At 35.4% G+C, this 22,854-nt stretch overlaps 1 protein-coding gene across 6 annotated transcripts in view; it reads left to right on the top strand.

Annotated features, from left to right (window-relative positions):
- Positions 1-22,854, top strand: part of SMG7 (SMG7 nonsense mediated mRNA decay factor) — a 73,876-nt gene that overhangs the window by 22,899 nt on the left and 28,123 nt on the right. For 5 of the 6 annotated variants that reach the window (XM_007450141.1, XM_007450138.1, XM_007450142.1 and 2 more), the window contains exons 2-4: positions 8,745-8,776; positions 11,180-11,297; positions 13,057-13,189. In XM_007450141.1, coding sequence (XP_007450203.1) covers positions 8,745-8,776; positions 11,180-11,297; positions 13,057-13,189 — 283 coding nt within the window. The remainder of the gene's footprint in view (positions 1-8,744; positions 8,777-11,179; positions 11,298-13,056; positions 13,190-22,854) is intronic. The other variant, XM_007450140.1, reaches the window with a different exon arrangement.

Raw genomic sequence — 22,854 nt, forward strand, 5'->3', positions numbered from 1 at the left:
AGGGAACATCAGTTCTTGGTTCTATATGTCAGCCTGGATGCAGTCAAGCCTCCTAGGTGCCTATAGAAATAGGTTTATGATGGTATACAAGAGAAGCCCTCTGCAGGTAACTCTTGTCACAGCAGCTTGTATCAGTTCAAATGACAGTGTGAAGGTGCTTGATCTTAGAGATTGGGCTGTTAAATGAGAAATGCTAGTTGCCCCTACAAGTTGATACTATGACAGTGACACCTATAGCCAGGCCATTCCAGAAAACTTGCTTTACTGTGTAACGCTTATGAGCTTCGGAACCAGACTGCAGGGTGGAACCCAAGTTCTACCACTTCCTAGTTGTGTGACTTTTTAAGTTTTATATAATCAAAGCTAATGTTTGGGGAGAAACAAAAAGTACAATAACATAAATTCTTTGCAATTTTTATGTATCAATCTCTGGTTTTATTTTATGTGCATACTAGAATGCGGTCATTATTACATTCAAACAGTTTCTCTTTTGTCACTTAGCCTTATGTGATGGTGTCTAGGAGTTTTGACCTCCACCTTGGAATGTTGTCTTCTTCAGCCTAGCGTGTTGCTTCAGAAAGGATCCTTTGTCAGTGACTAGATTAGCAAAAGTAATTTGGTGGTCACTGAAGTATTCAAGTCATAGTCAGATTAACCCCTCCCTCTTGGAGTTATCACTCATGTTCTTTTATGTAACTTACCTGTTGTCTTATTTATTCCTGATAGCAACTCTGAAAGGGAGTTTGTATCCCTGTTTTATAGATGAGGAAATTGAAGTTTCTTGGAAAGAAATTCCAAGGTAGCACTACTAATATGTAAGAAACCCAGATTCAGGGCCAAGTCTTTTTTATTCTGTATCATTTTGTGTTACATAAAATTGCCTTAAGTATGATGCACATTTTACCATTCATTAATTCAGCAACATTTTAGTGAACAGCTATGACGTACCAGGCATTATTCTTGGTGTTAGGGAACCTTCTTCCTCACATTTTTCCATTGTGTCTAATCCATATGGCACTCATCACTTTTTCTCAGGTTCTTTTGCCTGTTCATTTTGTAATTAGCTCAGAGATTTACCATTCTCCTCAGTTAATCTCCCTCTTACTTTCAGACACTGATCTGATTCTCCTACTTTATCTCTGAATTTGAGGCAATGTAGCAGTGAATTCTCTGGACATCTCTCCACCCTGCACTACTCCCAAATTTCCCTAGCTTATTTCTGTCTAATCTTATCTTCCTCCAATTTCATCCTGCCTCTTTTTCAAAGCCAGTCTTGCCTCCTGTCTTTTTCATATTCTCATGTCTTTTCGTCTCTTCCAGAGTCATGCTCTGTTTTGTTCTTTCCTATATCTTCAAGCTATTCCTTTTTCCTAGCTTCTTTTCTTCATTCTAAACATGCTCAAGTCTCTCCCATTGAAAAAAAGAAACGTCTCTTTACCCGTGGCCCCCTTCTGTTTCTCTTCACAGCCCGGTGTCTTAAGAGTTGCCTTAAACTTCTGCCTCTCATTTGTTCCTCATTCTCACTGCAATTTGACATTTTTTCTTTGTCCGGCAAGGCTATCATTGACTCTTATTTCACCAAATCTAACACACCTTCCAATCCTTATAGTACTTATCCACTGCCTTTGAGATTGTTGAATACTCTTCCTTTTTATCCTCTTCTTTTCCCTATACCACTCTTCTCTTGCTCTTGTACACCTGTAGTTTCTTCTTGGTGTTCTTCGTGGGCTGTCTTTCTTTTATCTGCCACTTAAAAATGAAGATAGGGAGCTAGCACCACCCTTCTGCCTTTCTGGGCAATTACATTTACTCTTACGGTTTTAACTACCATCGCTGTGCTGATCACTCCAACACTCTATCCCTGGTCTTGATGTCTCCCCTGTGCTTGACACTCATCTTTAAGTGTCTGCTTGCTCACCCCCACTTTGTCAAATACCCAGATGTCCAAGCCAACAATCTGGGAATGATTTTAGACTGTTTCCTCTGCTTTATCTTTCTCCTGCTGATTTTACTTCCAGATATTTCTTGAATCGAGGCTTTTCTGTTCATCTGTATTATCACTTCCTTTCTTCCAGTCTCGCCTTTTTAAAATCCACCTTCCATGCATCTTGTTGTAGTCTTTTAAAAATGCAATTCTGACAATGCTGTGCCCCTGTTTAAAACTCAGCACTGTTCTCCTAGTAGTTAAAAGATAGAATCTGAGCTCCTTAACCTGTCATACAAGGCCTCACAGTCTGCTCTCTGCCTTGATTCTCCAGCTCATCTTCTGTAGCTTCCTACCATGCATTTGATCCATTAATCTACCTCCTTCACTGGCTTAGCTTTGTTTTTTGGTTTTTGGTTTTTTTTTTTTTGGTACGTGGGCCTCTCACTGCTGTAGCCTCTCCCCTTGCGGAGCACAGGCTCCAGACACGCAGGCTCAGTGGCCATGGCTCATGAGCCCAGCCGCTCCGCGGCATGTGGGATCCTCCCGGCCCGGGGCATGAGCCCGTGTCCCCTGCATTGGCAGGCGGACTCTCAACCACTGTGCAACCAGGGAAGCCCAGCTTTGTTTTTATTGTTGTGATATTTTCTCTGCCTGGAAGAATAACTCCTTCTCATACTTTGAGATTCCCAGACCAGAAATGGCCCTTTATAAAACTAGGTACACATATTCAAATTGTATAGATTGTAGAGTGAACGTTGTAATATAGAGCAGTGGAGTGTCAGGAGATTTGAAAATTCGTGCCAAAACGTTCCATAAAGAGAGAAAGCAAGTTAGTATTTTTATTATCTCTTACTGAGAAAAGCTCCTTTAGGAGCAGCATCTTCCCTAGATGTTCTTTTCTATGTGAAATTCAACAGTAGAGTGATGTGATTTATTTTTTTCTGATTAATGCCATGAGACTTGGTGATATCTTAAACATCTAAGTGTATATGTGCATGTGTGTCTGCATGTGTAAGCACACACTCACCTTATAGTGTCTACTGTCTGGCCTGTTATTTAACACAAATAATTATCATTAGGTTATTATGTTTATGGTCATAATTGTTGGCTACTGTTATCCCAAATACTCCGTAGTACTTTATGGAAATAGTTAAACAAATTATCTTGAAATAAAACCTGCTGTGGCTTTTATTTAAATTTCAAAAAAAAGTTGCTCTAGCATTACCTCCCAGAACAAAAGAGCCTGATTTACCTTTCCTTGACAACTGTGAGTTTAGAGGATATTGGCTTATATTCCTATGTTCTGCTCATACGAGAAAGGGGTTTGGAAGGCCTGGTAAAAGGAATTCTTCATTGTATCGGCCCCTGATTTGGAAATATATATATATATATATATATATATTTTTTTTTTTTTTTTTTTTTTTTTTTGCGGTACGTGGGCCTCTCACTGTTGTGGCCTCTCCCGCTGCGGAGCACAGGCTCCGGACGCGCAGGCTCAGTGGCCATGGCTCACGGGCCCAGCCGCTCCGCGGCATGTGGGATCTTCCCAGACCGGGGCACGAACCTGTGTCCCCTGCATCGGCAGGCGGACTCTCAACCACTGCGCCACCATGGAAGCCCCAAGAATGATTTTTTTTTCTTTTGGAAATGTCCTATATTTTTAAACCATGAATATTAATGTGTGATCATAAGAGAGATTATCCTGTATTTGTTACCTTGCATTGTTATATCAGTGCTATGTATAATCAAGCTATTTGTTAAAGAAGATAACCATTAATTAGTTTTTTTTCCTCTAGTGACATTATTAAAAAATTACCATAAAATGTTTAACCTTTGAAAACCCCAATTCTTTGGGCAATTACTATCAAACATTCCATTTTTCTTTCCCTTTACAGTCTTGTATAACAGGGGAACTATGATACAATGGTTAGGAGTTAGCCTCTGGAATCAGTGTGTTAAAATGCTACCTATACTACTTGCTAACTTGATGACTTTGGGCATGTTACTTAATCTCTGTCTCCTTGGGTTTCTTCAGCTATAAAGTGGGGGCAATAATAGTACATAGTGAGGATTGAATGATTACCCTATGGAAAGCCCTTACTTTAGAACAGTGTCTGGCAATAATAAGTGCTAAATATAGTGTAAGCTATTTTAGTATACCTAGTGCATTAGAATGCATTAAATGTATTTATAGATCTTGATGATCATGTTCTCTCCAAGAGTATTGTTTCAGATGGTTAGCTTTAAACATATTTGATTATCACTGAATGTTTCAAATTTTATTCAGCCTTTTAATGACTTTCTCTTTTAGTGTTTGATAGAAATGCTTAATTTCCCTTATTATTTATGAACTGAGACAATATATTTAGTATTTTGAAAGCTTTATATTTTATAACTATTTAATAGTGCTATTTTATTATTGAAGGCATGATGATTTTAGTTCTTGGATTCTTCATTCATTCATTCTTTTCGTTAATTCCTTTAGCTTAAAGTAAAAATAAAAAGGATCTCATGTGGCCACACCTTCTAGAAGCCAAGAGGAAACATTTGAAAACTATTGTCTCTTTATATAAGCATTGTAACGTTAATCTTTAACAATATTGGTCTTTAACAAAACCAGTAGATCACTGAGGTGTAGTATTTTTTCTTTATAAAAAAGTAAAATAATCAAATAGCCAATTTTGTGCTATCTTTATGAAAGCAGTTGGTATAAGATCACATATCTATTGATCTGATTTCTTGTATATTATACATTATTTAAAAAAACTAAGAGTTGTGTAGGGGTGGGAGAATAGGGATTCCTTTTCTTGTGAGATAATTTTTAGTTTAACCCTCTCACCTATCTAAATGGGTATTTTTGGTACGCAGAAAAAGGAAGAGTTAGTTGATAATAATATATAAACCTAACCATGTTTTAAGCAATTTGCAAATTAATTCCATCAGACATATAGCATGGCCTACAAGTACTAACTTTCTGATGACATGAGACTATATTTTAACATAGTCTTCTTTGTGACAAGATTATGACATTAACGAATAAAAATAGATCTTTAGTCTGAGGAAACTGTTATTGATGATTCCTCATATGGGAAAACTGTTTGGTTTGGGAACTTACACATATTCGACTTCTCATTTTTGATGAGGTACTCCCTGAAGCAGGAGAGCCAGACTTTTTCTGTAAAGGGCCCAGATAGTAACTGTTTTAGGCTTGGTGAGACATGTGATTGTTGTCTCAGCTACTCACCTCTCCTCTTGTAGCAGAAAGCAGCCATAGACAGTATGTAAACGAATGAGCGTGACTGTTCCAGTAAAATTTATTTATGAAAATTGATCCAGTGTGAAGGAGGGAATTTCATCCACAGGCTGACCACTGCACTAGAATGTGAATTTTACTTCTTGTGGTCCTTTTGATAAAAATCCCAGGTATTTATTTCCTAATGTGATCTTTTTAAAAATATCTATTTATTTTATTTATTTATTTATTATTTTTGGCTGTGTGGGGCCTTAGCTGCAGCACGTGGGATCTTCGTTGCCCTTCGGTGCAGCACGTGGGCTCTTTGTTGCGGTGCGTGGCGCGTGGGCTCCAGAGCCCGTGGTCTCTAGTTTGCCATGCACAGGCTCAGTAGTTGTGGTGCACGGGCTTAGTTGCCCCGCATCATGTGGGATCTTAGTTCCCCGACCAGGGATCGAACCCACATCCCCTGCATTGGAAGGCAGATTCTTAACCACTGGACCACCAGGGAGGTCCCTGAACCGATCTTTTAATTTAGACTAGTTGACTTAAATGTTAGGGTTTAATTGACAGAGCACAAAACTGAACCTAGATAAGTCTACATAAGCTTTTTATGTCATAGAATTTTTTTATTCTAATTTAAAAGAAATAGAAATGACTTGGACTTTGGAGTCAGAAAGAACTAAGTTTGTACTTAATTGTACCTAATTGCTTTGTGACTATGGACAAATTATTTCACATTTCAGAGCTTCAACTTCCTTGTTTATGGGATGGGAATCATAGTAGCTATCTCCCAGGGTTGTTACATTTTCTATTTAGCTAGCTTTTCACCATTTCAATTTAGCAAGGTTATTTTAGTCATTAACACATGTCTCTTTCAGAACCTAGGAGAGAACTGTGCACAGAGGAGCATCTCTTCCCCTGTGTTAATAAGGAATCAGAACTCTTGGAATTTCAAAATGCTTGAACATTCATGTCAGATAGTTTTTATGACATTTTTGCACTTTTGTTAGTGTTTGGATTTTTAGTTTTACATTTTTCTTGGGCAGATTATAGTGTATAAAAATGTAGAGTGAAATTTTGATCTTTGTTTGTCAAAGCCTAGAAGCCTGCTCCAGAAACTGTTAGAATTATAGTTCTTCTCTTACTGATGGCCTATCAGAGAATCAGATTATTTGGAAATAGTTCCTGTTATATGCTCAATATGATCTTCATTTGACTGGAAATTGGTATCCTCGTTAGGCAGATGTTAGCATACCAAGATGACATTTGTTCATCTTTACAAGCAAATCTTGTTTGGAAAGAGAAAGCAATCATTAGACACATGATCCTAAGTGTATCTTGTATAAACTAGAGTATGTATTTTTAGCTAAGATTTGGAAGCATTGTGAAATATGTCCCTTGTAACTTGGCAGCTCAGAATGAAAGGTATTGAATCCAGTGGAGATGCATAAGTAAGGTTGGCTGTCTCAGTATAAGGTTCATAAGTTAGTACTCTAGGAGGGTTTTGGGGTGGGGGAGGAGAGGATGTTGTTGGTAGGTTAGGATGTGTGCTATTCCTAAGTATGATCTTAGGTTTTAAGGGCATAAATCAAATACTTTGTGAGGATTTTTTTTTTTTATTATTTTTTATGGCTAAAGTTTAACACTCAAACTAGGCTTTATGGATAATGGAATTTGATGTGATGTTACCTTTTAGGACTAAGTGTAGCTGTTCATTTATAGTGGTAGTTCATGTGGTTTGTGGTTTCTATAGCATCCTATTGCGATTCTATTTGAAAGCTTAATTTTTTAAAAATATAGATATCTTTTTAAAAGCTAAGAAAACAGATTCATGTTATGTTTTGATGAAACTAAAATTCACAATTGTTATCAAATAATAAATTACATAAAGCATTTACAGTAAAACTTTTAGAATCTAAATATTCTCTAGCTTTTATGTCAAATTTTGTTTTTAAAAATGGAAATTTCGTAAGTTTATATACTTACCTTTTTAGAGTATATGAAAATAATTTAGCCTTTTTCCTTTCTTCACTTAAAAAATATGTATTGAATGCCCACTGTGTAGGCAAAGAAGTTGTGATGGTGAGCATTCCTAAAATCTGTGATATACACTGTGCAAAATACAAGTGCTTTGAGAGCATAAAACAGGAATATCCTTCATGTATGCAGGGTTCAAGTAAAGCTTCCTAAGGAAGTAATGTCTCCACTGAGACAAAGGATGAGTAATTAACCAGACAAAGGAGGAAGATGTACTCCTAGCAAAGGGACTCTTCTTTACAAAGGCCCTGAGCGTCAAGGAAGCCAAGCACATTGGAGAATCCAGAAAGAAGTCCAGGGGCTGGAACACAGAGATCAAGGAGAGAAGAGAATAATGGTAGAAGTAGAGTACAGAGACTCTCTTCAGTTACAGAGGAGTTTGTAGACCACTTTAATAAAGATCTTGGTTTTTACCCTAAAAGCAGTGGGAAATCATTAAAGGGTTTTAAGTGCGCAGTTGGTGAGGTCAGATTTGCATTTTTTTAAAGATCCCTCTGATAGCAGTGGAGAGAGCAGAATGAAATGAGACAAGAGTGAAGTGGAGAAAACAATTTGGTGGCTTTGCAATAGTCCAGGCAAGGGATGGTTGTAACTTGAATTATAGTGACTGAAGAGGAAGTAAAGGGAGAGAGCTACAGATTCAAGATGTATTTGGTAGGTAAAATTCTTTGGAGTTAATAGATTACCCGGGATTTGAGAGAATGTTATCATGAATGACTTCCAGGTGTCTGCTTTTCACAACTGGAAAGCCATGATACATTTGCTAAGGTACAAAACGCTAGAAAGAGAACCAAGGATGGGGGTGGGGATGGGTCATGAGTTCAGTTTTGGACCTCTTGAATATAGGCAATTCTTGAAGAATTTGGGAGAGAGAAAAGAAGCAGCAGCTAGAGGAAAATCTAGGATAGAAGGTTTTAAAATCTGTGAGAGAATAGGGCATGTTTAAATACTGTGAGAAAGATCTAATAGAGAGGGAAGTTTTTAAATTATTGAAAGAGGGGAGAGGGTAATTAAAGGAGCAGAAGTTAGTTAGTACTCTAGGAGGGTTTTGAAAGAGCATACCTAAGTGTAATTACTGGTCTCAAGTAAGAGATGCAGTACTGCTAGTATTTTAACAAGAGTAAGAAAGAAGAGGGCTCTGTGACTGTAAGTGTTTAGTAACTGGGCATTGTTTTCCCTGAGGTATGGGGCTTCCTTTGCCGAAAAGAATTGAGGAGAATGGAGATTTGAAATGGTTATAGTGGTTAGTGAATTGAGAAACAATTTCCTGGCCTCATTGAGGGAAAATTTGGAGGTAAACAGTAAGAAAATGAACTCTACTCAGTAGAAGAGTTTGCGATGACCCTGTGAACTTGTAAGGAATGGCATCAATTTGCCAAGATCTAATGCTACTCTAAACGTTAAAGCAGGGACACTATTTGCAGTGCCACAAATAGAGCTGTTATACATTCTTACTGTCATATATAATTTTACTTAACTTTTAGTGTTACTTATGTTGGGTGAGCCTAGTTTGTTTCTAACTGAGGTTCTTTTTCCCTTTTTTAGGCAGGCAGAAGTCCTGAAGGCTGACATGACAGGTATTGGCTGGCTCTTTTGTTCTTCACAACTTATTTTATACCATTAAATTAAGGGAAGTGTATCATCTTATTATACTACTTGTAGTACTGTCCTGGTTGCCAGAGGGGATGATAACTTACTATTTATTTTAAATATTTATTGTTTTTATACTTTGAATTCTTGATGGCTTATCAAAATTTTTATGTAATCTGTGCTACACTGAGTTGAATATTACTTAATGCATATACTCATTTAATTTTTACAAACTATTTATCAGCTACTTAAGAGATACAGAAAAAATAATTCATATACCATATAAACACAAATATCTCATGGTATTAGATTTATATCTTTGTGTTTATAATTCCCCAAACTTGAATAGTAGGTAAACCTTCAGCAAAAAATGCTTTCAGGAAAACTCTTGCGAATTGAAAGTCCTTGAAATTGAATGAGCTACCTTGCCACTTTTCTTTCTTTTCTCACCTTTTTTGTTTTGAATAACAGCCAAGGTGTTTTTGAAAGAATAACTGGAATTAGTCACTAAAAGGAGCAGATGAATTTAACTCCAAAATAAGGAAGTATATGGCAATAACTATGTAGTGATCAATATGTTCTCTATAACAGCATAACAGCAATATGCTTTCTATAACCGTCCTAAAATGTAAAAAAACAATAAGTGCTAATGGATCTCATCCTAATTTTTGAAGATTTTAGTTCTGCAGTGAAACCTGCAAAGAAGAGTTAAACTTGTAAGCAGCATACCTGCCAAAATTTACAACCAAGAGGAAATGGGCTATTTAGATCTCTTTTTCTCAACCTCTAGAATTGCAGGCTAATGTTCTAAGAATTTTATATAATCTCATTGTCATCTTGCTCAAGAAAAAAAATGGAAAAAAAGCCAAAAACACTTTTTATAGGTTTATAGTTCTTCCTATTATTAACATAACTGTCATCATCTTCCATACTATGGATTCTGATGTCAGCTCTGAGCTACTGTATTATGCTCTTGTATTGGCATTGTAAGCATAATCTATATTGCATGACAGAAATTGTGCATGGAACAATGTTAAGCCATCTATATACCTTTTACATTTTCTTAACTCTTGAACACCTGCAGTAAGTAGGCTTAGGGTTTGACTTTAGTAGGGGACATTTGACCTGCCCAGAAGGTGACCTGTCCTTAAGATATTAAGTCTGCTCATTTAAATGACAGTCTCACTGATAGGTCAGAGTTAATGATCCCTTAACATTCCTTTTCCTGCAATCAGTGAATTGAAGCAGGGTTGAATAAATCTATTTATTTAGTCATTAAAAGCTTAATAAGGAAGGGACCGAGAACCTGATACCAAAAAATAGGCCCTATTTTTTAGTAGCCAGCAAACACTTGTAAGGATTAACTCTGATGTCTGGGAGATTCTGTGTGCAGAATAGGATTATGCTGGCTGTAGATACTAATAGCAGACCTAAAGAAGAGTGAAGATTATGCCATTGTGCAGCGGCAAAATAGTAAATGCAACCAGACAGGCTAACTAGCAGCCGGAAATATATAATTGCAAAGTCCATTATTAAGTTCTTCTATTGAGGCAGCTCACTGTCAATTATTGCACTCATAAGCCTAGTAATCAGAAAGGCTAATGTGCCTTGTAGGACTCTGGCAGACAGTATGGCCCCAATTTGGTATTACATATAGTTATGGCCTGACTTTCTGATTTCATCTTGTACCCAGTCTCTCATTTGGCCTCTTGAGCTATTTAATCACTGTCTGCTACTGGTCCTCATTTACATTAAATAGCAAGTATGTATTGCTCACAAAAGTGTCTTGGCAAGCAGTCTACCGATTGTTAAAATAACACTCACTGTCAAGACTTTATTGGCTTGACATACATAGGAGTAATAGCAGAATGCCCAAACAGCTGCTGGATTGTGAGCTGACAGGAGGATTCTGTAAGGACAATTGTGAGAATGATTCAAAAGAAAAAGAGAAAAGCTTCTTTGGACAAAGAGATATAGTTCTGAGAGTAAACAGACCAACTTGGCAGTCCATCATTTCAAATGGGGTGACTTATTATGAGGCATATGGCTTCCTATGGTATGAATGCATAGAAATCCAAACCAAGATCAAAGGGTGAACCATTCTCTTTTTTTAAGCCTTTTTCATTTCATGGCATTATTTCAAAACTAAAAGACAGTTATTTCAAAACTAAAAGACAAATACAGAAGCATTTTGAAACAGATGTAGTCATTAGCCAAAAGGTGAAAGTCATCTGAAATGTAGTAGTATAAAACTTCTGCAGCTATCTATGATATCTGTTTAAAGCATGTTTTTGCTTTGGGGAAGGGAGAGTGAAGGGATTGTTGGTGTGGCATAATGGTCTTAACTATCTGTTTATCGTCTACTGTTCTGTTTCTGTTTTGTTACTCAGATTCTAAGCTGGGTCCAGCCGAGGTCTGGACATCCAGGCAGGCTCTGCAGGACCTGTACCAGAAGATGCTGGTTACTGATTTGGAATATGCTTTAGACAAGAAAGTAGAACAGGATCTGTAAGTACTATCATTTGGGATGTCCCTGTAAGATCAGGAATCTCACCAAGACTTTAGAATAGAACAATTTGGTTGTTTCTTTTTAACCTATTTCAGAGTAAGCTTTTTCAATGAAAAAAAAAAAAAGGAAAGAAATTCTAATACTTGTGATCTTTTTGAACAAAATATTTGACCATTGATATTACTTAAGATACAGTCTTAGGTAGCAAGAGGAGAAATGTTTAGAGTTGAGTTTTATTAAGGTCTTCAGGGCGTATCATAAAAACAAATTTGTATGTGTTTCAAGTACTAAGAGCGTTTGGATTCTCTGTATTGTATTCAGTCCTATATTTGAGCCGTGATTTAAAAAAAGAAATACGAAGTAGGCTTTCTTTGATAAATATGATTCTATAAGTTTCTCCCAAAGGAAAATGTGTTTACATTGTAAGGAAAGTTCTTCCTTTTAATCCAATAAATAGGTGTTTCCTTTTTGTCCCCCCTAATAAGACTAAAGAAAGATTTTGTATATTTAGGCTATTCCACTCATTCTTTCTATTAGGGGTGAAATAGCAGATGACCAGATTCCCAACTGAGTAAATAAATGTCTTTCATGGAAGGCCTTGCCTTATAAATTGGAACAAGGACATTAGCCTGGTGGAAAATTAAAAATCAAGAATATTCTTTTTAATAATGCCTGTTATCCTAAGTAGTGGTGAAGATTAGTTTTTCCTATATTGCACACCTAACCTTTATATTGTTAGGAGATCTAGTAATAGAGCTTAATCACAACCACTCAAACCCATATTTTTGATATTAGAGTCATGGATAAGATGGCATCAAAAATGCTGAGGGAGTGATTGATTGCCCTCATAAATCATTAAAAACCCCAGTGCTTCAAAAGAGCCTCAAAAGCTGCCGTTGATAAAGAATTAGGTACTTTCCAGGTAGGTTGTAAACCCTCTATCTATCTGTGTTTGCTTCCTTCAGCCAGTAATATCTTCCCTCCATCCTAGTTCCCTTTTTTTGTTTTGTTTCTTTGTGATTTCCCCTGTGATTTCCAAATTAGGGAGTGACTGTATTTCACCATAACTGAATTTAAAATGATTCTCTATACAATTCGATTAATGAAAGGTATTTTATAACAGGATTTTGGTGTGCCATATTTCAGCATTGTGTTGTTTCTTAGTTTGAATAGCCAAAATTGAAATGTCAAAATAAGTTTATATTTCAAGCTCTAACGAAAATATTAAGCCCAAGAGAAATAAACAAACTATTAAATAGAACTAGAACTGAGTGCTGTGGGAAATAAGTTTTAGAGAAATAAGAGATATGGCTTAATATTTACCAAAAAAACTCCCCCACTCCCACCCCCAGACATGCCACTTGATACAGAACACTCACATATTTTTTGACACAATGGTGCAATGTATGGAAATCTGTTAATAGTTTGCTTTTACTTTGGTCTTGCCACTGTAGTTCTAATTTTGTATGAGGATTCCTAAATAGGTTCTAAGTCTAGTAGCCCTAAAAGATTAATAACTGAAGCCACAGTCTGATTATTCGAACATTTGGTAAGTGTTTACTAAGGTCAGTTGCATTCTACTGCTGGTCTAGTCTTGTTCAAAGGGGAGCATAAAGTTATTTAAGTGAATAACTTTAATGCAGGTTTACTGTCTAGTGTGTTATAATTATAACAAACAGTTCTTTCTTGTTCTCAGGGGGACCAGTGTCTGCCCAGTGAGTCACTGCTATACCAAATAGAATTACATTTTGTTTTCAGCTGGAATCATGCCTTTAAGAATCAGATCACAACACTACAAGGCCAGGCAAAGAATCGAGCAAACCCGAATCGGAGTGAAGTTCAGGCAAACCTTTCTCTGTTCCTAGAGGCAGCTAGTGGCTTCTATACTCAGGTGAGTTCTGCGCTGTATACCAATTTTCTTAAAATTAGTAGTGAATATTCTCTTTGTACACATCTTGTTCATATAAGCACTTGGGGCACCCACTGTATGGTCCATCCAGGAGTTGATCACCTATAATCTCAGATGAATCAAAATGTCTGAAATTACTTACCATAAGACCTTTAAAACAGTAAAGACTCTGCTCTTAAAAAGGTGATGGTTCAGCTTAAAGGTTAGAGGTATAATTGTGTGAATAAAAAAAAGGGTAATGAGAGCAATGCCTTAGTGAAACAGCAGAAGTAGTGAGTTACAGGTGGTAGTAGAGCAAATGTAAATGTATGGGTGTAGTCGTTGTGAAAGTAACAGCTATGTTTTGCCAGGTAAGAAACAGTCAAAATTTGTGATATCAAGTGAGTTTTCATAGTATTATATATACAGTAGAATTTATCTGGAGCTTCAGTGCTATTAAACCACCTAAGAAATAGAGTAGCCTTTCCTCAGTTTGAATAATAAGCTATTATTTATTGTCCTCAGAGACTTTCCTTATCCTTAATTACATCTTGATATGACTTCTGAATCAGGCGAGGTAAAAGAATAAATAAATCTTTTTGGACAGTGAATTTTATTTAAGCAGAATTCTTTAGAAAACATCATCTCATCCACTTGTAATAGCATTCAGAATTTAATGAATAACATGTATATAAATTCTCATCTTATAATGACAAGACGAGGTTTTGCAGATCTTGATCCGAAAGAAATTCAAGAACCTTCTCTCTGTGCTGCTACTTGACCATTGCTACCTGCATTTCGGCTCCATTTTGGTTTTACTACTTCTTAGAATGAAGAGAAAGAAAAGACTGTTAAAAGATATCAAATAGCCATCATCTTACAGAGATTATTTGTTTTACTTAGACTAAAACATTCATCACAGTTCATCATTGAAAGAACTCAAGTATGGTTCTTGTTCTCAAACTTCATTTTTAAATTGATACCAACTTTTAGCAAAAGTTGGTATTTCTGGAGAGGGGAATTGTGGTTTGCCGCTAACTAATCCTTATTAGCAGATGTTAAAGATTAATTCGTTCTACAAGTAGCTATTAAAAGTCTACTCTTCGTAAGGCACAATACTAGACACAGAATTGGAGAGAAAAGAGACCATCTTTAACTTTCAAGGGAATATCCAGTCTAAATGAGGAGATGGATACATTAATAGATATAGGGTTTCTTTTGGCTTTCTGATTATAAAAACATGCATACTAATTTCAAAAGATTTGAAAATTATAAAAAGTCAAAAAGTTTTCATTACCCTCTCATTCAGGATAAATTACCACTTTTAATATGTATGTTTCTAGTGTTTTTATACTTTCGTACATGGTTGTACCTATTCATTCTTGTATCAGCTTTATAAACGTAATGTGTTTTTCCTTGTATTATTAAACAGTTTGATAAGCATCTTTGTTTATAAAGCATTTTCTCTAATACTGGATTACTTCCTGAGCATAGGTTCTTCATTGGATGGTGAATTAAATCATTGGATGAGTGGAGCTTTAATACTATTGATACACATAACTGTTTTCCCAAAAGGTTATCATTTATATTTTTGTATTTCCATCAGCAGTGTATGCAGGTGTCTGTCTTGACATCCACTCACCAGTGTTAAATATTTCAATAAAGGCAAATGAATGTTTAATTTATACTTGATAGATGGAAAATAATTTTTCATTTAAAATTTAATGTAATCTAATTACTAGTGATGTTGAACTTTTATATTTTATGACATATTTGTATTTTATATAAATCATTTATTCATTTACTTTTCCCTTTCATTGTTCAGACCCTAGTTTTTTCCATGGTGATTTGTCTGAGCTTTTTCTATATAAGGGGATATTAATTTGGGGATATTAATTTTTCTTCCTTTTTTTTTGACAAACATCTTTTTCTCTAATTTCTTCTGTTGTTCTTTCATTTTATTTAAAGTTTTTTGAAATACAGAAGTTATCAGATAGTTTTTGTTTTTACAGTAGTTTTTTCTTTGTCCATTTGTCCATAGATTAGTGGATATTTAACAATAACAATAATACTTATATTTAAAAGAACAAATAGATATTATAATTCAAATATTAAAATTTGAAAACAATACCAATATCCTGCAATAGAGTAATGGTTAAATAAATTGTAGCCTATCTGAAAAATGGAATTATGAAACTATTATAAATGGTATTTATGAAGATTTTTTTTTGAGGTTTAGTTGATGTACAATATTATGTTTCAGGTGTACAACATAGTTACAATTTTTTAAGGTTATACTCTATTTATAGTTATTATAAATATTGGCTGTATTCCCTGTGCTGTATAATATATCCTTGTAGCTTATTTATTTTATACATAGTAGTTTGTACCTCTTCATCCCCTACCCCTATCTTGCCCCTCCCCCTTTCCTCTCCTAGCTGGTAACCACTAGTTTGTTCTCTATATCTGTGAGTCTGTTTCTTTTTTTTTTATATTCACTGCTTTGTTGTTTTTTTAGATTCCACATATAAGTGATAACATGCAGCATTTGTCTTTCTCTGCCTGACTTATTTCATTTAACATAATATCCTCCAAGTCCATCCATGTTGTTGCAAGTGGCAAAATTTCATTCGTTTTTATAGCTGAGTAGTGTTTCGTTGTATATGTATGTATGTGGGGACACACACACACACACACACACACACAGTGCCACACACACAGTGCCACACACCACATCTTCTTTATCCATTCATCTGTTGATGGACAGTTAGGTTTCTTCCATATCTTGGCAGTTGTATATAATGCTACTGTGAACATTGGGGTGCATGTATCTTTTTGAATTAGTGTTTCCGTTTTTTTGGGATTTATGCCCAGGAGTGGAATTGCCAGGTCCTATGGTAGATCTGTTTTTATTTTTTTGAGAAACCTCCGTACTGTTTTCCACAGTGGCTGCACCAATTTACATTTCTACCAACAGTGTATGGGGGCTCACTTTTCTCCACATCCTCACCAGCATTTGTTATTTGTGGTCTTTTTGATGATAGCCATTCTGACAGGTGTGAGGTGATACCTCATTGTAGTTTTAATTTGCATTTCTCTGATGATTAGCGATGTTGAGCCTCTTTTCGTGTGCCTGTTGGTCATCTGTATGTCTTCTTTGGAAAAATGTCTATTCAGGTCTTCTGCCCATTTTTTAATCTGGTTGTTTTTTGATATTAAGTTGTATGAGCTGTTTACATATTATTTTGGATGTTAACCCCTTATCAGTCATATCACTTGCAAATATTTTCTCCCATTCAGTAGGTTGTCTTTTCGTTTTGTTGACTGTTTCCTTTGCTCTGTGAAAGGTTTTAAGTTTAATTAGGTCCTATTTATGAAGATATTTTTTTGAGATGAGGAAATTGTGTTATTATTAAGTGAAAATCATGATGTAGAATTATGTGTACATTTGGCTCTACATGTTAATTGAATAGCCTTAGCTCAGTGGGGAGTTGACAGAAATGGTATCCCAGCCCCCACCCCCACTTCACTGCTTTCAACTATGCTTTGTTGAATTCCGGATTCCCGTCATAACATCTTGGACAGATTTCATACCATTCTGATTGCTCTTAGGTTTTTAAACATAGTCCAGTTTTAAAACTCCAGTCTCACCTCCAGCTTAAATCGCTTCCTTCCCTCATGTAGTAGAAATTTAAACTGTGAACACAACTGAAGTAGGGAGGGAGGGGCAGTAGGGACTTGCTGCAGCCGGCCCTGGTGGAAGTAGAGGGAAAGCATCCACTTTCTGCAATACATTTTTATATTAGCCATTACACAGACTTGTTTGTTATCTTGAAAAATGATTCTTAACCTTTTTTTATGTTGTGATATACATGTAACACATTTCCAAGGGTTTGACTGGACATTGATAAATCCAGACAAGTAAAGCAAGAATCATCATTTTTGTTGAGGGGGAATGTTATTTGCAAAAACACTTTATAAGCAAGTCAATAATAAAATCATTCAAATGTCTCAAAATATTGTTTTATAAAGAAAAATATACAAGTAATCTAATTTTGAAATTTATTTTTAAAAATTTTTATAATCAAGCATTGATCTTTCCCCACTGCATTCCATAGGCAATGGTTGAGTGATCACAACAGTTGTAGAATGAGCAGCAATAAACTTTTTTTCAGATCTCAACATTAATAGGACTTGTTGCTTGCATTTTTTGTTGTTGTTATTTTGACTTGATAATTGAAACAGTTAATGATGTTGTGAACAGTAATGTTCATACATCTTTTTTGATGACATGCAGTGCAGATTAAGCTACCAGATTGGGGAAGTACACCAAGTCCAAATCATTGTACAGCCTTGTAGACTAAGATGAGTTTTGAATTTTAATCTTAAGTGTAGTTGCAAGCCATTGGAAAGTAAGCAAGGGAATACCATGATAAGATTTGCATTTTTAAAAGATTACCTTGGATGTTGTGTGGAGAATGAATTAGCAGGTCAGGAATGGAAGGTAGTTAGCATGCTGCTGTAGTAATGGAAGGTTATTAAGGGATTTTTGAAGTGTAGCCAGTAGAACTTCCTGATGGTTTGGATTGGATGTGTGGTATCAGGGTAAGGGAAGAGTCAAAGATGACTTGAGTTATCAGATTGAGAGCTAGCTGACTGGTTATACCATTTACTAAGATAGGGAACACTGAGGGGAAGGCAGCTCTATCCATGTTACATTAGAGAGATGCCTGTTTGAGAGGAGAGGTCAAATAGGTAATTAGATAAGCTTGGAGCTCAGTGAAAAGGGCAGGGCCAGAGTAAAATTTATGATTACAATAAAGAACCTTGACTTAGACATTAGTGTTTGGCATTGAAACCCATGGGACTAGGTGGGAACAGGTTTGGCACAGGAGGAGCCACATTGCAATAGAAGAAATTCAGAGTGGTGCCTTGGAAGCCAGAGAGAAAAGCATTTCAACAAGAGGAAGGGGTGATCAACTCTGTTGAGTGCTACAGAGAAGTCAAGTAAGGTGATTTAAAAGTGTTCAATTAGATTTGACAATATGGAAGTCATTGGTGAAATTCATGAATACCATATTTCCTCATTTCTAAAACTTTTTCATATTTTAACACCTCTGAGATAGGGATAAGTTTACAAAAGGTGGTCAGTCACCATTTAATTGGCATTGGTTTTTTTTTCCCCTCAATGTTATGGAAATAATAGTTCATCTTATAATTTATGGTATCTTGGCCCTTAACCATGTGAGGATACATGGTGCCAGCTATGGGCCAGGAAGAGGGTCCTCACCAAAATGTGACCACGCAGGCACCTTGACCTTGAACTTCCCAGACTTCAGAACTGGGCTGGAATGTAGATATTATACTAGTAGCTGGTACAGGTCTCTTAGACTGCAAGATGCAAATCTAATTATGAAGATGGAAGAGGATCAAGACCAAAAAAATCTGAGTCCTTAAAACATGGAGGTCCAATCACATTAGTGGCTTCCGGTAATACAGAGGACACTCAAAATAATTTTATGCTCTTCTTGAATGTCTAGACTTAACCTGTAAAGACAGCGTGGGTCCAACTTGTTATACTTTTTATATAATATTATACCCTTTGCCAAAGTAAAAACAAAACAAAAAAGTAGCTAGAAAAATTTGAAAAGTGAAGGAGCATACTAGAGACTAAGAGAAATTGAGTGCAAATTTCTGCATTTTACTTAAAAAGAAGACAAGATATCTCCTTGCAGTTGATTTAACAGGAGAAAAAGGCATAAATATTTTACATAAGAGATTAATTAATAAGAGAAATTAAGAAAAATCTTACTAAGATATTTAAGAAGGGGAAACAGGATTTATTTACAGGTCTTTTTTCATAGTAGGGGGTTAATTGAATATAAGTTGACAAATCAAGAAATGGAGTTAATGTATTTAATATAATGTGATGCAGGGAATTAATGGATAAACGAATAAGCTGAGAAAGCTAAACTTTGTTTCCTCTAGGCAGTGTCACTAGGGATAAAGCTGATGCAGACTTCTGTAATATTTCCTTTTTATTATGTACATATATTTATGTTATAATAAAATAGTTTATGAAGCAGACACCTCATGTTTTTAGTTGTTCCAGTTGGTAAGAGGTCTCTGCTAGCATAAAGTGCACTGTACTTACCAGGGATCTCTTCCTGATTTTGAAAAACTGTGATAATTCACCCTCAGTTGTTCAATCAAAAGAAACCAAACTAATCAAGGCTTCTCTTTAAACTACACAAGCAATATTTACATGTCAGCTACAGAATTTCTTAAACTTAAATGCAGAAAAAAATAGCTCAACTGCAAAATGAGCAGCAATGTCCTTGCTATGCTTTGTTTCCCTGAAAATCTTGTTGGGGTGAATTCTAGAGAGTAGTGTACTTGAGAAATGTTCCTGGAAAAAAGAATTGCCATTGGTATATTTAAACAATTGGCATTCATAATATAGGAATATAATTAGTTAGTGTTTTTAGTATTTCAATCAAGCTTGATGTTCTTGATTATTAATTAGACTTATTTTTAAAAAAACAAAATTAGAAGTCAAATGTCAATTTAGAGAGAACAGGAACTTTCACTTTCCTGTTGTGCATTTATAAAGTAATTGTTTATTTCTTAAAGCTTTTCCCAAGGATGCTGGTATTCTTACAATAAGCTGGAACAGTAAATTGATATTTAAATAACATTTTGTTAGTTAAAATAATTAATTATTAAATATTAATTGATACTTGCATAATTATCAATGGTGAATAATGAGCTATGCCTCTGTAACCCATACACAGCATTTATAAAGTGGTTAACCTTGGACAATTATACAACACTTAAGGTGAATGGTGTCAATTTCTTCTATATTCTAGGGGGCAATTTTTAGTTAGGCCTAAACTACTGTCATTATAAATTTAAAAAAATTTTATTGCGGTATAATGTGCCTATGGAAAAGCGCATGTACACTAAATATATAACTTGATGAATTTCAGTCAATATTTGAAAGGGACAGTGCTGACATTTGTTGTTCAATTTCATAATAACTGAGAGTTCTCTACTGAGAGAAAGTAATTAGAATAAAATTGAGATCCCTAAAATCACAAATAATTTCAACATATGATGGAAAATATTTTTTAAAAAGTGTGTTATATACAAATACCCTGGAAAAATGATTTGACAAATCATTGTATGCTGTGAAAACTGAGTTTTTTAAACAATAGCTAAAATATAGAGTTTTCTGTTAAAAAAAAAAAAATTTATGGTATCTTGGATTTGATGAAATGTGACTGCAGTAGAGTTCTTGAGATAGAAATCTGAGTGGAGTGGATTGACAAGAGACTGATACATGGTTATCCTGTGAAGATGATTTTGACTTAGATATTTTGTTAACTATTTAAAGCATGGTTCGGGGGGGGACGAATTGGGAGATTGGGATTGACATATATACACTACTATGTATAAAATAGATAACTAATGAACACCTACTATATAGCACAGGGAACTCTACTCAGTGATCTGTGTGTGGTGACTTAAATGGAAAGGAAATCTAAGAAAGAGTGGATATATGTGTACATATAACTGATTCACTTTGCTGTATAGCAGAAACTATCACAACATTGTAAAGCAGCTATACTCCAATAAAAATTAAATAAATAAATAAATAAAAGCATGATGCCTCGAGCCAGAACCAAACTCCCAATTGAAGTAAAGATGTAACATCATGCAGTATGGGTTTTTTTTTTAAAAACATCAAAGAACAGAACAGTAGAGTAGTCCTTATTCTAAGAAAATGGGAGCCCAAAAGAAAGCATTATCATTAAGTTTCTATAGTAAGTTAAAAGATGGTATTCTATATCTTCATAGTTAGTTCTCAGTTCTTAGTGTAGAGTGAAGAACTAATAGTATAAAAGAGTTTTCACCGAATAATTGCCAAATATAGTTTTGTTCAACTTATTAAACATGTGTTTCTCTTCTTTAGTTCCACTTCGTTTCTGCCTCTAAACTAGTGTTCTTCTCACCTGGAATCCTGAACCAGCAGGAACTTTTCTGGTATCTCTACCTACAACTCCTGGGTTCTGGCAGAAATTTTATTATAAGACATTCACATGAAGTTTCAACCATGCTTGATTTACTTTTATGAACTTTCTTTTTTCTTTTTGATAGATATTCAACCTTGCCTAATTTTCCGGTCTGTTAAGTACCTGTTGAACTCAGTTCTTTATGCTGTGATATGTTTCTTCTTGCCATCTTCCACAATCATCTGTTTTGGGGTTTCTTCCATTTTTTGTTCCTTTCTTGTACTTCTTGCTTTTTTATATTTCCAGACTCTAGCCATTCTGGGCACTAATTTTGTTTACTCAGTTTTATGTCAGCAGATTTCTTGCCCATTAGAAATGTACAGGTATAAGTAAAGATGTAGATAATTGCTATGCTTCATGAGAAGGGAATACAGGATTTTATATTTGGTTATGGAGGTGGTTTTTATCTTAGGAAAACGGTGAGACATTTTATATCCTTCTGAGTTGGGTGCTCAAGGCATTTTATTTTGTATTGTGAATTCTGCACATATTAGAGTGGTGATAGAATCAAGATATTTCTCATTCTGTAACCTTAGTCAAATGACTCGATATTTTTGTTTTCATATCCTCATCTGAAAAAATGGAGCTTCATATCTACATACTGTATTGCTACCAGTTTATCACAAGGAGAAAGTGAGACAAGTGTATCAAATAACCCAGGGAATGAAGTTTATTATAAATGAAGAATATTCTGTTGGCTTATGCTGTCATGTTTGGTATCTTTCCCTCCCTCCTCTCTCCTGCTGTTTCCTCCCTACTTTATATACCTGTCTTGCTCATTTAGCTATGAACTCTTTAAGGACACAGGTTTTATTTTACTCATCTCTGTGTCTCTATTGCTTACCATGGTGTGTGATACAGTAACCAAGTATGTGAATGATTATATTTGTAAGTAAATACTTGAATGAATGGGAATAGAATGTGAAGAGCTGTGTGGGGGCCAAGAGTGAAACCCTTGAGGGGATTAAGGTGGGAGGAGAAAAGCCCTTGAATGAAGGACACTGAAAAGAAATGATTGGCAAGATAAAAAGAACTAGAAAAGCTCCGTGATCAACCATAACATCAACTGTTTTAAATGTAGCAGAGAGATCCAGTAAGATGATGACTAGAAAATGTCCATTGTATTTGCTTATTTATAACCAGTTGTCATACAGACAACAGTTTAAGTAGAGTGGTTGTGGATGTTGAAATGAGGAGAGAAGGGGTTGTGTAGAAGTCAGATCATAATGGACTAAGGAGTGAACAGGAATTGAGAAAGTAGATATGACACGTGGACTCTTTTGAAGGAATTTGGTTGAGAAGAAGAAGGGACATTAGAAGGCTGCTAAAGGAGAAATCTAGAGTCAAGGGAAAGTGCTTTCGTTCTGTGTGTTGTGGGTTTTTTTATAATAATACTTATTGTTTATTTTTCGTGGGCAACACTTTATAGGCCACAGCAAAGAAGCTTGAGAAGTTGAAAGTAGATTTAAAAAATGAGAGCATGATAGGCAGGAGGCAGAAAAGAATGAAATAGCATGCTCAGGCAGAGAAATTATCTCTGACCGGGAAGAGGAACCCTCTTATACCATAAGACTAGAGAAGAAAGGAGGAAAG

This window comes from Lipotes vexillifer, unplaced genomic scaffold (genome assembly GCF_000442215.2).
Source record: "Lipotes vexillifer unplaced genomic scaffold, Lipotes_vexillifer_v1.1 scaffold97, whole genome shotgun sequence".
NCBI classification, from domain to species: domain Eukaryota; kingdom Metazoa; phylum Chordata; class Mammalia; order Artiodactyla; family Lipotidae; genus Lipotes; species Lipotes vexillifer.